General features: G+C 59.1%; 2 protein-coding genes across 2 annotated transcripts in view; both read left to right on the top strand.

The window, feature by feature from the left end:
• Positions 1–2417, top strand: part of D2HGDH (D-2-hydroxyglutarate dehydrogenase) — a 38910-nt gene extending 36493 nt beyond the window's left edge. Inside the window, exon 8 of the mRNA XM_032269565.1 lies at positions 1405–2417. Coding sequence (XP_032125456.1) covers positions 1405–1431 — 27 coding nt within the window. The 3' untranslated portion in view covers positions 1432–2417. The remainder of the gene's footprint in view (positions 1–1404) is intronic.
• Positions 2418–8048: 5631 nt separating this feature from the next.
• GAL3ST2 (galactose-3-O-sulfotransferase 2) overlaps positions 8049–11221 on the top strand; it is a 28077-nt gene continuing 24904 nt past the window's right edge. Inside the window, exon 1 of the mRNA XM_032269566.1 lies at positions 8049–8387. Within this exon, the coding sequence (XP_032125457.1) occupies positions 8359–8387 (29 nt within the window). The 5' untranslated portion in view covers positions 8049–8358. The remainder of the gene's footprint in view (positions 8388–11221) is intronic.

Raw genomic sequence — 11221 nt, 5'->3', positions numbered from 1 at the left:
CCTGCTATACTCCCTGCCTCGGGGGGACTAGGGGTCCCTGCTATACTCCCTGCCTCGGGGGGACTATGGGGGGGTCCCTGCTATACTCCCTGTCTGGGGTTTGTTCTGGTAGAGGTGGAGAAATGGTTTTCTGTCTATTTCCCGTTCTAGTTCCCAGCTGGCATGGACCCTGTAGCTAAAGACAGATTAACAGGAGAAACACAGGCTCATCAACATGCCTGTTTCAGAGCCACCTGGGAGCCCCTGGAATGAGTGATATCCAAACAGGTGGCTGTGAATTCAGGCCCACATGGCCTCTCAACCAACAGTCACGATTTAGGGATGTCACAGGCAGGACGTGGACTGAGTCTCCAGGTGGTGTCTCGGAGGGGGCACGGAGCTGGCAGAGGATGGCAGGGCCTGAGCTGCCTTTACCTTTGTCCGTGGTGGTAGAGGAAGGGGCCTCTGCCCGTAATTCCTGTCGCACTCTTAGGCAGCACGTGAGTGGGGGGAGCTTTTCTTGGACCTGGCGCTTCTCAGTTGTCTTTGTGGGCACGCAGTGTTCACCCCAACATGGCACAGTTCGGGGTGCTGCACCCTGGTTTGCCTCTGGGGCCCCTCCTCAGTGTCCAGCTCTGTGTTAAAAGCTGCCGTTCTCGTCCTGGCAGCCCTTGAGCTGGTTTCCGGCTCCCTCTCCTGCTGGCCCAGAGGTAGGGTGGGGTCCTCACTTGGCCCTGACCCTGGCTCTGCCCAGCCTCTCTGAGCCATCACCTTCTTGATCTCTGAGGTCAGAAAAGGGGGTTGTGCCTGGGCCGGGCCAGAGCCAGGGTCTGTTGTGAGAGTTTTGAGAGCCACTGCCCTGGGGGCTCAGTGTGGGGTGAGTGCACTGGAGGGGGGGAGGTGGCTGGGGGCTGGGCTGTGTCTGCAGTGGGCACTGGCTGCGCAGCTCCAGGGATGGTGACGGTGGGGTGGGGGTGTCTGATAGAGCTGCCCTCGGGCGGTGACTGTGGGGTGGGGGCGTCCAGATAGAGCTGCTCTGGCGCCGCTGTGGACCCCTGTATCTGACCAGGTGTGGGAGCTACAGACTGGGAGACTGTCCTGGGCTCTTACAGGTCAGGACGGAGGCAGTGGCAGGTGGTCTCTCATGTGGTCACTCTTGGCTCGGGGAGATGGGAGCCCTGGGCTGGCCTCAAGCAGAGAGCGTGGGAAGTGGGGGAGAACTTGGAGAGAGAAGCAGGGAGAAGCCAAGGTCGCAGAGGTCCCAGAGCAGGTGTTGGCATGTCCAGGGCAGGTGTCGTGAGGGTGAGGCTCAGCCAGGGGTGTCTTGGAGTTGCTGGGGAGGGGATCTCAGGAGGGGCTGTTGGGAGAGGAGTGGGTCCTGGAGGCTGCCCGCGCAGCCTGACCCGAGTTCCCTTGTCCTTCCAGGAGACGGTAACCTGCACCTCAACGTGACGGCGGAGGCCTTCAGCCCATCGCTCCTGGGCGCCCTGGAGCCTCACGTGTATGAGTGGACAGCCAGGCAGCAGGGCAGCGTCAGCGCGGAGCATGGCGTGGGCTTCAGGAAGAGGGACGTGCTGGGCTACAGCAAGCCACACGAGGCCCTGCAGCTCATGCAGCAGCTCAAGGCCCTGCTGGACCCCAAGGGCATCCTCAACCCCTACAAGATGCTGCCCAGCCAGGCCTGACGGCCGCTCCTATCACTGCCAAGGACCGCTGGGGGTCAGCGATGGCCCACAGGGCGGGAGTGTTGTGCTGGCTCTGAGTGATGAGCTGGCAGCGGGCAGGGGACCGTGGCCGTCACTGGGAACTGCAAGAGCAGGCCCTCTGCAGGAGTGTCTGGCAGAGCTGGGGGTGGGGCAGACTCCCCCCTTTGCAGGCAGGGCGAGGTGAGGTGTCTGCTGCCGTCCTGACCGGTCGGTGGCGTCAGCTTTGCCCCTGTGGAAGCGGAACTGGGTCTCTCTTGCCTGGTTGGGGGTCTCTGCCTCTGCCTTGCTTGCCGAAACCCTGAGGCACTGGGTGGTGGTTCTGCCGTTTGCTGCTGGTGGGGAGTGGGGGCTGTGGGCAGGGCCACGTAGGCCATGACCCTGGGTTGCCGAGATGACCCAGGGGCTGAGGCTGTGCTGAATGGATCCGGGTCCCACAGGCCGTGGGTGCCCTTGGGAAGGGTGGTGGTGGCTGGTGTCTGGGCCCGAGTGACAGGAATGTGTCATTTCCTCCGTCTTCTAGAGGGCCTGCCGGCTGGGAAGACAGTTACCAGGGCGAGCTTTGCTCTGATCTCAGGTTCTGCTTCTGCAGAGGGTGTGCAGTGAGTGAGGCCACTGTGGAGCGCTCCTGCCGGTCAGCAGCCCTGGGCAGCCAGTGGGCTGTGCGACCCACTTGGGGGCACCTCTGTGCCTGTCGTGAACGTCCAGTAAAAATCTGAATTGGCTGCAACCTTCTCTGTGCTTTTGTCACTGGAAAATCATCTTGCGAAGCCCGTCTGGAAGTGCCTATGCATCCCGTTCCCAAAACCCCTGGTTCACTGGGGCCATAGTGTGGCCGGGGCCTGGTTCTGCTGCCACTGCCGCTGTGCTCTCCCTGCCCCTGTCCCCATGCACTGTCCTGGCGGTGGCTGAGCTCCTGCAGGCTGCACGGGGCAGGCCTGGACGTGGAGTGGGCACCCTGGAGGCCCTCAGCGGCGGGGCTTGTCCAAGGTGGATCCGCAGGCCCCACCTGTCCCTGTGGGCATCAAGGCTCTCGGATCCTGCTCAGAGGTGGAAACCTGCTTCTGATCCTGCCGCCCTGCACAGCCCGCCTGCCTAGCCGGGGCCCTCTGTGGACAGGCCACTCTTCGCCATCCCAGGCGGGTATCCTGGGCACCTGTACAGTGTCTGTTGCATAGAGTAGACTCCAGGCCCCATGGGTACCTGACACGAAGCCCCACAGCGTGTGCCTGTGGCCCCTGAGGTCAGCCACCGGCTCCTGCCTTTCCCTCTGACCTCTTGTTGGGGGCCGGCCATTTTCCCGCTGTGTTCTCTAGCTCTGCTGCTGGGCCCGTGGACTCTGCTGGGTTGGCTTCAGGCCAGGGTGAGCTGCTGGGCCGCTGACCAGCTGTGCACTTGGCATCCCACCCCGGGTGGTTGCTGCTGGTGTGGCTTGGGGGCTTTCAAGCTTCTGCCCATGCTGGCCACACGACCCCACGTCCCGCCCCTGGGCAGGGACCTGTGATTCTCAGATCTGCGGTCTGTCGCTCTCCTGAGAGTCCCCTGGCCACGCTCTTAAGTGCTCACTTCTGCTGTTGGAGAGGCCAGCGGGGGGACAGGGAAAAGCCCAGAGTCCCAGGCTCCCCATGAGGATCTGGGCCCAGCATACACTGGGGCTGTGAGGCCTGTCCTCGCCTGCTGAGAAGAGTCTGGCTGGTGGGGTGCCTGCGCAGGGCAGAGGAGGAATCCATCCCTCTAGTGGTCTCTGGACCTCTGCGTCCATACTGCCTGCCGCCTGGCTTTGGGGACTGGGGGGCGGACACAGCCCAGGAATGTTGGAGAAGGAAGAGGCCGTGGCCACTCTTCCCTGGGGCTCTGGCTCCAAGAGGCTGTGGTGACTCTGGGCCCGAGCCCTGCCATCAGCCAGGGCACTTGTTCCTGGAGCTCCATGGCTGGGCCCTGCTGTGTTCACCTGCAGTTCATCCAGCAGTGGGGAGGGGGCTTCTTAGACCCACCTCACGGTTCTCTTGTGCCTTTAAATGATGGGAAGTACAACACAGCCAGGCAGCGCGGGTGCCGGTGAGAGTCTGGCTGCCTGAGCTGGCCCGAGGAACGGCCTGTTGCCACGAGGAAACCCACGCTGCGTGGTGGCCGGGAAGCCAGGGATGCTCACATGCTGGAAACCTGCTCAGTTTCTCTACCTAAGAGCAGGAAAATCTGATCAGACCCAGATTTCCAGATACGGACTGTGCCTCACAACCTGAGGGTGAACACGGATTGTGAGTGACTGATGGGGGAGAACTCGGTGAATCTGCTTGAGGCAGGCCACGGGCCTTGGTGCCCCGGAGATAGCTGTCGGTGGCCACGTGACAGTGTTGAGTGTCCCTGGTCAGCTGTGTGTAAAAGAAATGCAGGAACTCCACACCGCCCAACCTCAGTCTGGGGTTCTGACAAAGCCTGCAGCCACGTGGAAGGCAATGGAAACAAGTAGGTGGGGAGGAAGGTGGGTTTGGACCCTCCATTCTGTCCACAGCGGCTCCGGCCAGGTGGGTTCTGACCCCATTCCATCAGCAGCCGCTCCGGCCACGGTCGTTGGGGTTTGGAGGTGCTGAGGGGCAGCCTTCGTGTTCGGATTAGAAGCCGGTAATTGGCACATTAAGAACTCTGAGCTGCAACCTGAGAAGGTGTTACACAACCAGGGCCCCTGGGCTGAGGCCAAGGAGGGGGCAGAGGGAATGGTGGGAGGAGCCCCAGGCAGGGTCAGAGCTGCCTGTGTACAGCTCCGGAGAGGGAAGAAGGTGCAGGCCTGGTGTTCTCAGCCCCAGGGGAGTGGAGTGTGGGTAGGGAACTGCCTGCCTCTCCCACCCCACCTACCCCAGGACAGCTGGCCCCTGGAAGCGCCCTTGGGAAAGCCAATTTCCTCAAAGCATAAGGGCGAGTGGTTGGGGTCCAGGGGTGTCTGACGGTTGTGGACTCAGGGCCCAGAGGAAGGGTTTGGGGTTTGGGGCTCCTGTGGCCCTGCAGGCCCCGGAGCACGTTCATCAGGACCCTGGCTATGGGAGGCAGAGGTGACGGGCCTGCAGGGCAGCGTGCCTGGGCCCAGATGGCAGGCATGTCACCAACCAGTGACCAGAGCTCTGCCCACCTGTCCTGGTGCGTCAGCCTGCTAGCAATGGGCCTCATGCTGGCTGCCCTCCAGAGCTCTTGGGCTCAGGCCCTGTCCTGCTGCCTCTGGGTGCCTATGACCTGCAAAGGCCCTACCCCCGGCCTGTGTCCCTTGGGGTGCGCTGACCATCTGGGACCCTGAAGTTGCCTCTGTGGTAGCTGTGTCCACCCCACCCAGGCGACAGAGGAATGGAAAATTATCCTACCTCAAGGAGCTGTTCCATTGCCTGGCGTGGTGGCTCACGCCTGGAATCCTAGCACTTTTGAGAGGCTGAGGTGGGAGGATTGCTTGAGCTCAGAAGTTTGAGAACAGTTTGGGCACACATGGTGAGACTCCTCTACAAAAAATTAAAGTTGAGCCAGGCATGGTGGGACGCCAGTTTCCTCCTGGTGGAACATCCCAGACCTGAGCCCTCCTGCCCACTTTTCCTTGGACATGCACATAAGGAGCTGGGGCGGCCGGCTGCCCCCAGGCTGAGGCCCTGGGCCAGGCCCCTCCCGGCTTTGGTAGATGGTCAGACCCAGGGCAGGCACGGGTGCTTGGCCATGCTCCCTGACGCTGCCTCTTGGACCTCAGTGGGGAGGACAGACCAGGGCAGGGCCCTGGAGGCCACAGGGGCCGGTAGGGGTGGTGATCCTGGCAGCCTTACATTCAAGGGCTCTGCCCTCCTGTGCCCACCCCTGCAGGGGCAGTCCCTAGAGGGAGCATAGGCCCTGTCTCCCCACCTGCCCTTCTGAACAGCAAGAGTTGCTGTGAAGTTTCTAGACGGCGGACAGGTGAGGAGGCGCCTCCTGGGTGTGCCCGGGCATGGCCTGACGGCTGGGGTCCTGCTGGGCTGTCTGCTCCTGTGCCTGTGGGCAGGTCCTCAGGCGGCCTCTTGGCTTCCGCTTCGCCCCCTCCCCACCGGCCTGTGCCAGTGGCTGTGCAAACAGAGGCCACAGTGGCCAGGAAGCAGGGTGATACTCCCTTTGTTTCTGGCGAAGTGTGCAGTGCCTGGAGCCGCCTTCCCGGGTTCCGTGGCCCTGGGGTCCGGGGGACAGGGAGGGGATGGTGCATGGCGGCCAGGGATGCTGGCGTCACTGGGGAACGGTGAGAACCGTTCTTCCTGGTGGTGAGGGTTCGCCCCCGACTCTGGGAAGCAGAGACTGGAGCAGGGCTGGGGGTGTGCACGCGGGCGGGTGGGTGGCCCTGGATGGTGGAGGGCGGGCAGGAGGAGTCCTACGGGAACCCCCTCCTGCCAGCCCCTGGCCGACCCACAGTCCACTCCACTGCCTGCCCCAGGACAGGAGACTTCCTTCCTGCAGCCCTGGACCTGGGATCTGAGACCCAGAAGCCAACTCTGTCCTTTGTCTGCTGTATTCTGAGTTAGGGTACCCGTGCCCCTGCCCCGAGGTGGCCCTGGGCTCACCCACCTACCCTCAGAGCAGCTGAAGAGGGAAACGAGCGTTCGTCCTGCCGGCTCCTGGCTGCTCCCCGCCGGCCTTGGGTCTGCTGGGCGCGGCCCTCCCAGTGGGACCGGTGCTGACGGAGGCAGGTTCCTGGGCATGTGGAGCTGTTCCTTACACAAAGCAGCTGAGGGGCCTCTGGCCAGCACCCCCCAGGTTAGGGCTCTGCCGTGGGGCGTGTGCATTGACGTGTTCCCTAGTCACCGTGGACCAGGGGCCTGCCAGAGCAGCTGATTCCTATCGGGGAGCTGGGGCCAGGCAGACACCTGTCTCTCTGGGGCTCCTGGCAGAGCCCCACTGGTCATAGGCAGCCTCCTCCTTCTGGCTGCTGGGTCTCTGTCCCTTTCCCTCCTTGGCTGGGCCTGGGGCTGGGACCACTGCTGACGCCACGCTGCACTGTCCCACGCTGTCTGCCCCCGGAGAGGTGGTTGAAGGTGGCTGGTGGTTGAGGAACCCCCCCGAGGCCCATCCTTGCTCAGGCCCATAAGTCACTTGGGGTCTGGGGAGCTGGGGACTTGGACCCAGGAGGGAGGTGCCTGGCTGTGACCCTTGGGCGTGTGTCCCTGGGCACGTCGCTGCCCACCGGCCCCACCGTCTGTAATGCGCAGCTCAGCCAAGGGGATTCTGGGGTCAAGGCCCATGAGGCACCATCTGCTTTTCTCCTGGGCTGAGCCTGCGGTGCCCTGGGCAGGCTGGGTGGAAGGAGCTGGGGAGGCTCCCTGACAGGGGAGCGAGATCCCACACAGATGTCTCTGGACAGTGGAATGTGGAGGGCGCGGGGCGCGCCGGGTGGAGAGCTGCCCAGCCGTGCCAGCGAGGCCCCGCGTCCTCCCGCCTGCTGTGAGCACTGGGAATGGCGCTGCCGGCCCCTCCCACAGACTCGGGCCAAGGAGGTCGACAGAGCAGCTGGAGGGAGATGCCCAGGCAGGGGCGGGGGCTCCAGGCCCCTGGGCTGCAGGTGCAGGTAAATGGAGAAGGGAGGCTGGGGGCACTGGGCCTCTGCAGGCAGCCACACAGCGGGGCCGGGTCCCGGTGGGAGGGGCTGTCCCAGCCGCCCAGCCCAGGGTGTCTGATGCCAGGGAGTCCATGTCTACTCAGCCCCTCCTCCCAGCCCCTCAGCCACCTCGTTTCTGCCCCTGTGGCTAGGGGGCCTGAGCCAGGCCCTGGCTGGGGCCAATCCCAGAATCCAGGCCGGGTTGGCACCGACAAGGAGGGGTTGTGGGACGGTGGTCAGCGTGTGGAGAGCGTGGCGTTGGAGGGCATGGCGGGCACTAGGGCTGCGGGAGGCAGCACGGCACGATTCGTGGCCTGTGGCTCTGTGGGCATCCGCGCTTTTCCCGTGGGTTTGCTCTAGCTCTTGGCCACGATGCTGCCGCGTGTCCCTGGCTGCTTGACTCAGAATTATATTTGTTTCCTGAAGAGGGAAATGAACTTTCATGCAGTAAAATCTAAACAAATATTTGTATTTATTTTCTACTTCCGTGTCCTGTTTCAAAACTTATTGTCCAGCCCAAGATTTTAAAAAGTCAGATTTTCATCTAGTGTAAAGCAGGCTCAGGAAGAGGAGGAGGGGGAGGGGAGGAAGCCGGGGAATCCGGCTGGGCTTTCCTTGCTCATCCTCGCAATGGCTGCCTGGCCCTCAGCCCTCTTCTGTGTCTGGTCCTGAGTTCTGAGTTCAGAAGCCCTCTCCATGCTGTTGGGGCCCACCAAATCCGTCCCTTGTGGGGACAGCTCCCTCCAAGCCCTCTGGGGATGAACCCTGAGGGTAGGGCGGGGGAGTCGGGGGCAGGTCCTCCCAGGGCCTGGCGAACACAGGGGCCCATCCAGGGTGCCCCAGACTCCATCAGCCAGTTCTTCTCGAGAACAGAACAGTTAAGCCCAAGCCCTGGATGGAGGTGTGGGGAGAGGGCGTGGCTCCCGCCCCGGCAGGCAGGTGAGCGTCTGGGGATTCTTCAGTTCACTCTGCCCCGCAGCCTCACCCCATCTGTGCCTGCGCCTCAGGGAGCCTAAGCCGGCAGGGGCGAGGCGGTGGGACCTCGGGGAGCTCAAGCCTCGGCTGTCCCCTCACTGGAGGCCTGAGGCCAAGATGATGTCCACACTGGGCGGCTTGCAGAGGTAAGGGGGCAACTGGGCCCTCCTAGGTGGCCAAAGCGCTTGATCTGTGGATATTCTGAGACGGACAGAAGGGAGTTTTGTGCTTGTCTTTCAAAGGAAGTTACTTGGATTTGGAGGCTCTTCCTCCTCATGTTTCCCTCAGTCCACCTGCTGTGGCTTCATCTCGGAAGTAGAGGGGCCCCTCCTGCCCAGGCCTGAGGCTGGTTATGGGTATTTGGGGGTTCCTGGATGTGGGGCCCCGTGAAAAACCTGCCCCCCAATACTGTGGCATGGAGACGCTCGGGGATGGCCGAGGAGGGCAAGACCTTCTGGGATTGGGACCTCCTGGCCTTGGTTTGCAACTCAGGCCCGGGGCTGGGCCGTGTTGGTGGGAGTGCCTGGCGCTTGTTGGGACGTCGGTTGTGTGTGTGCTTTAGGATGGTCTTGGAGCTGTGGGTGGTGAGGGGGAGGCTGGGCTCTGCTGTGTTATCTCCCTTCTATAAACAGAGAGGAGGTGTATTTCTTCCCAGTTGGGTTTGGAGGGGAGGTGGGTGTGGCTAGAAATGCCTTGCATTTTCCTTCTCCTGCTTGCTATCTGTTTGGGGTTTCCAAGGCAGGTTGGAGCTGCTCCTGCCCTTGCAGGTCCCAGCCTCACCAGGGCACCTGCCGTCATGAATTCGATCACCTTCCTTTAAGGGGTGACTTGGGACCAGCTGCTGGGACACTGGCTGAGGAACCCGTCTGAGGGCTGAGAGGTGTGTGGCCTGCTGCCTGGCCTGGGTGTCTTAGGAGTCCTCTCCTGTGGACGTTGTGCCCACATTGGTAACAAGAGCGAAGCTCCGTCTAAAAAAAAAAAACCCAGGAGTATCCTCTGTTCCAAATAACTACTTCAGTCAATAAATCAGGTAACACAATACGAAAGCAGGCAGTTTAAAAGCTGAGACGGGTTGGGTGTGGTGGCTCATGCCTGTGATCCCTGCTCTTTGGGAGGCCAAGGAGGGTGGATCACCTGAGGTCAGGAGTTTGAGACCAGACTGGCCAACATGAGGAAACCCTGTCTCTACTAAAAATACAAAAAATTAGCCGGGCATGGTGGTGGGCTCCTGTAATTCCAGCTGAATATTCAGGAGGCTGAAGCAGGAGAATTGCTTGAACCTGGGGGGTGGAGGTTGCAGTGAGCCAAGATTGCGCCATGACACTCCAGCCTGGGCAACAAGAGTGAACTCCGTGAAAAAAAACCAAAAAAACAAACAAACAAACAAAAAAACAAAGCTGAGACAAACGTGTCTGTTTACACTTTTGGGGTTCCATAAGGAAAAGTAGGTTTCTTCCCCAAAGGGAGTCTGGCACCTTCTTGGTTTTCTTTAAGGAACCCCAGGCTCTTATGAACTATTTTAGGTCTCATGCAGCAGAGGGTGCAAGAGAAAGGAGAGACAGCAGAAGTAAATAAAGAGAAACAGAATTCAGTCAACTGAAAAAAGACTTTTGCTCAAAAAAAGGGCAAGGTCCTACGAGAGACAAAAAACCCCAAAACAAGAAGGCCTTTAAATACACACACACACACACACACACCCCTTGGATGTTAGCTTTCAAACATGAAGAAGGCCTTTAAATACACACACACACACACACACACACCCCTTGGATGTTAGCTTTCAAACATGAAGAAGGCCTTTAAATACACACACACACACACACACACCCCTTGGATGTTAGCTTTCAAACACGAAGAAGGCCTTTAAATACACACACACACACCCCTTGGATGTTAGCTTTCAATTAAACTGACTTTAACCATTGAGCTCCTTTAAAAAAAGGTTTTTAAATCTCATTACCGTCTTTCACCTGGGACAGATTGCCGCTGTTTCAGAAGTACAGCACTGCTCTTCCAGTTTGGTCTACCTAGTAAAAAGGTGGCCTTGTTATGTAAATAAAGTCCCATTAGTAGTCAAAATAAAAAAATCTTTCCTCTTTTTTTTTTTTGCTGGCGTTTTTCTCCTCCACCATGCCACCTTGTGTGTGTGTATGTGTGTGTGTGTGTGTGTGTGTGTGTGTGTGTGAAACACTTAACCATTTGAGAGGCTTTGTTCCCAATAATTTGAAACTTTTCTTCAGATTTGATAAAGTCAGATAGAGTTGGTCAAACCCAATGGGAATACTGAAACAGCAACAAAAACAGAAACAACAACAAAAAACAGTTAAGTAAAACAAACAATCACACAACTTATATGATTATTGAGCGCTCTAATGGTAAGGAGAAATTAAGACCAGTTGTTTGATAACTTTAGCCAAGACAGAACTCCAATTCAGCTACTTACCTAGGGATAGGTCTCACGCTGAAGACACTCTCTACCATCCTAGAAGCAGGAAAAAAAAAAGAAAAACCTCATCTTCCCTGCTGGAAGTGAGCTCAAACTCCGTAAAGTTTACCTGCCTTCTATTGTCATGGAAGCAGGAGAACTCCAAAAAAAAAGGGCGTTGTACAGCAAAATAAACCTTAGACCTTGACCAAATTTTGGGAGATCAGGGATTTTTTGGAGGGAGTACTCCCAGACCTCAGCAGATTGTCCTGTTGGTTTGAGCCATAGTTAGCTCATGTCAGTACCAGGCACTGATAGGAGATTTGTCAAAGGCCAGGGGCATCTCCACTTAGAGTCCCTCCATGGTTACCAGAATGCAAACCCTGCGATTTGAGATAGGTCTACAAAACTAAAATATCTTGGACAAAGCTAAAGTGAAATGTCGAACTGAGAACTGCTTTGGGCAAACCTGCCTCCCATTCTATTCAAAGTCACCCCTCTGCTCACTGCCATAAACGCATACCTGATTGCATCCTTTGAAGAGGCTAATCAGAA

The sequence above is a fragment of the Sapajus apella genome, unplaced genomic scaffold (assembly GCF_009761245.1).
Source record: "Sapajus apella isolate SASKATOON/1434 unplaced genomic scaffold, GSC_monkey_1.0 scaffold194, whole genome shotgun sequence".
Classification (NCBI taxonomy): domain Eukaryota; kingdom Metazoa; phylum Chordata; class Mammalia; order Primates; family Cebidae; genus Sapajus; species Sapajus apella.
This window is presented reverse-complemented; position numbering and strand designations above follow the sequence as displayed.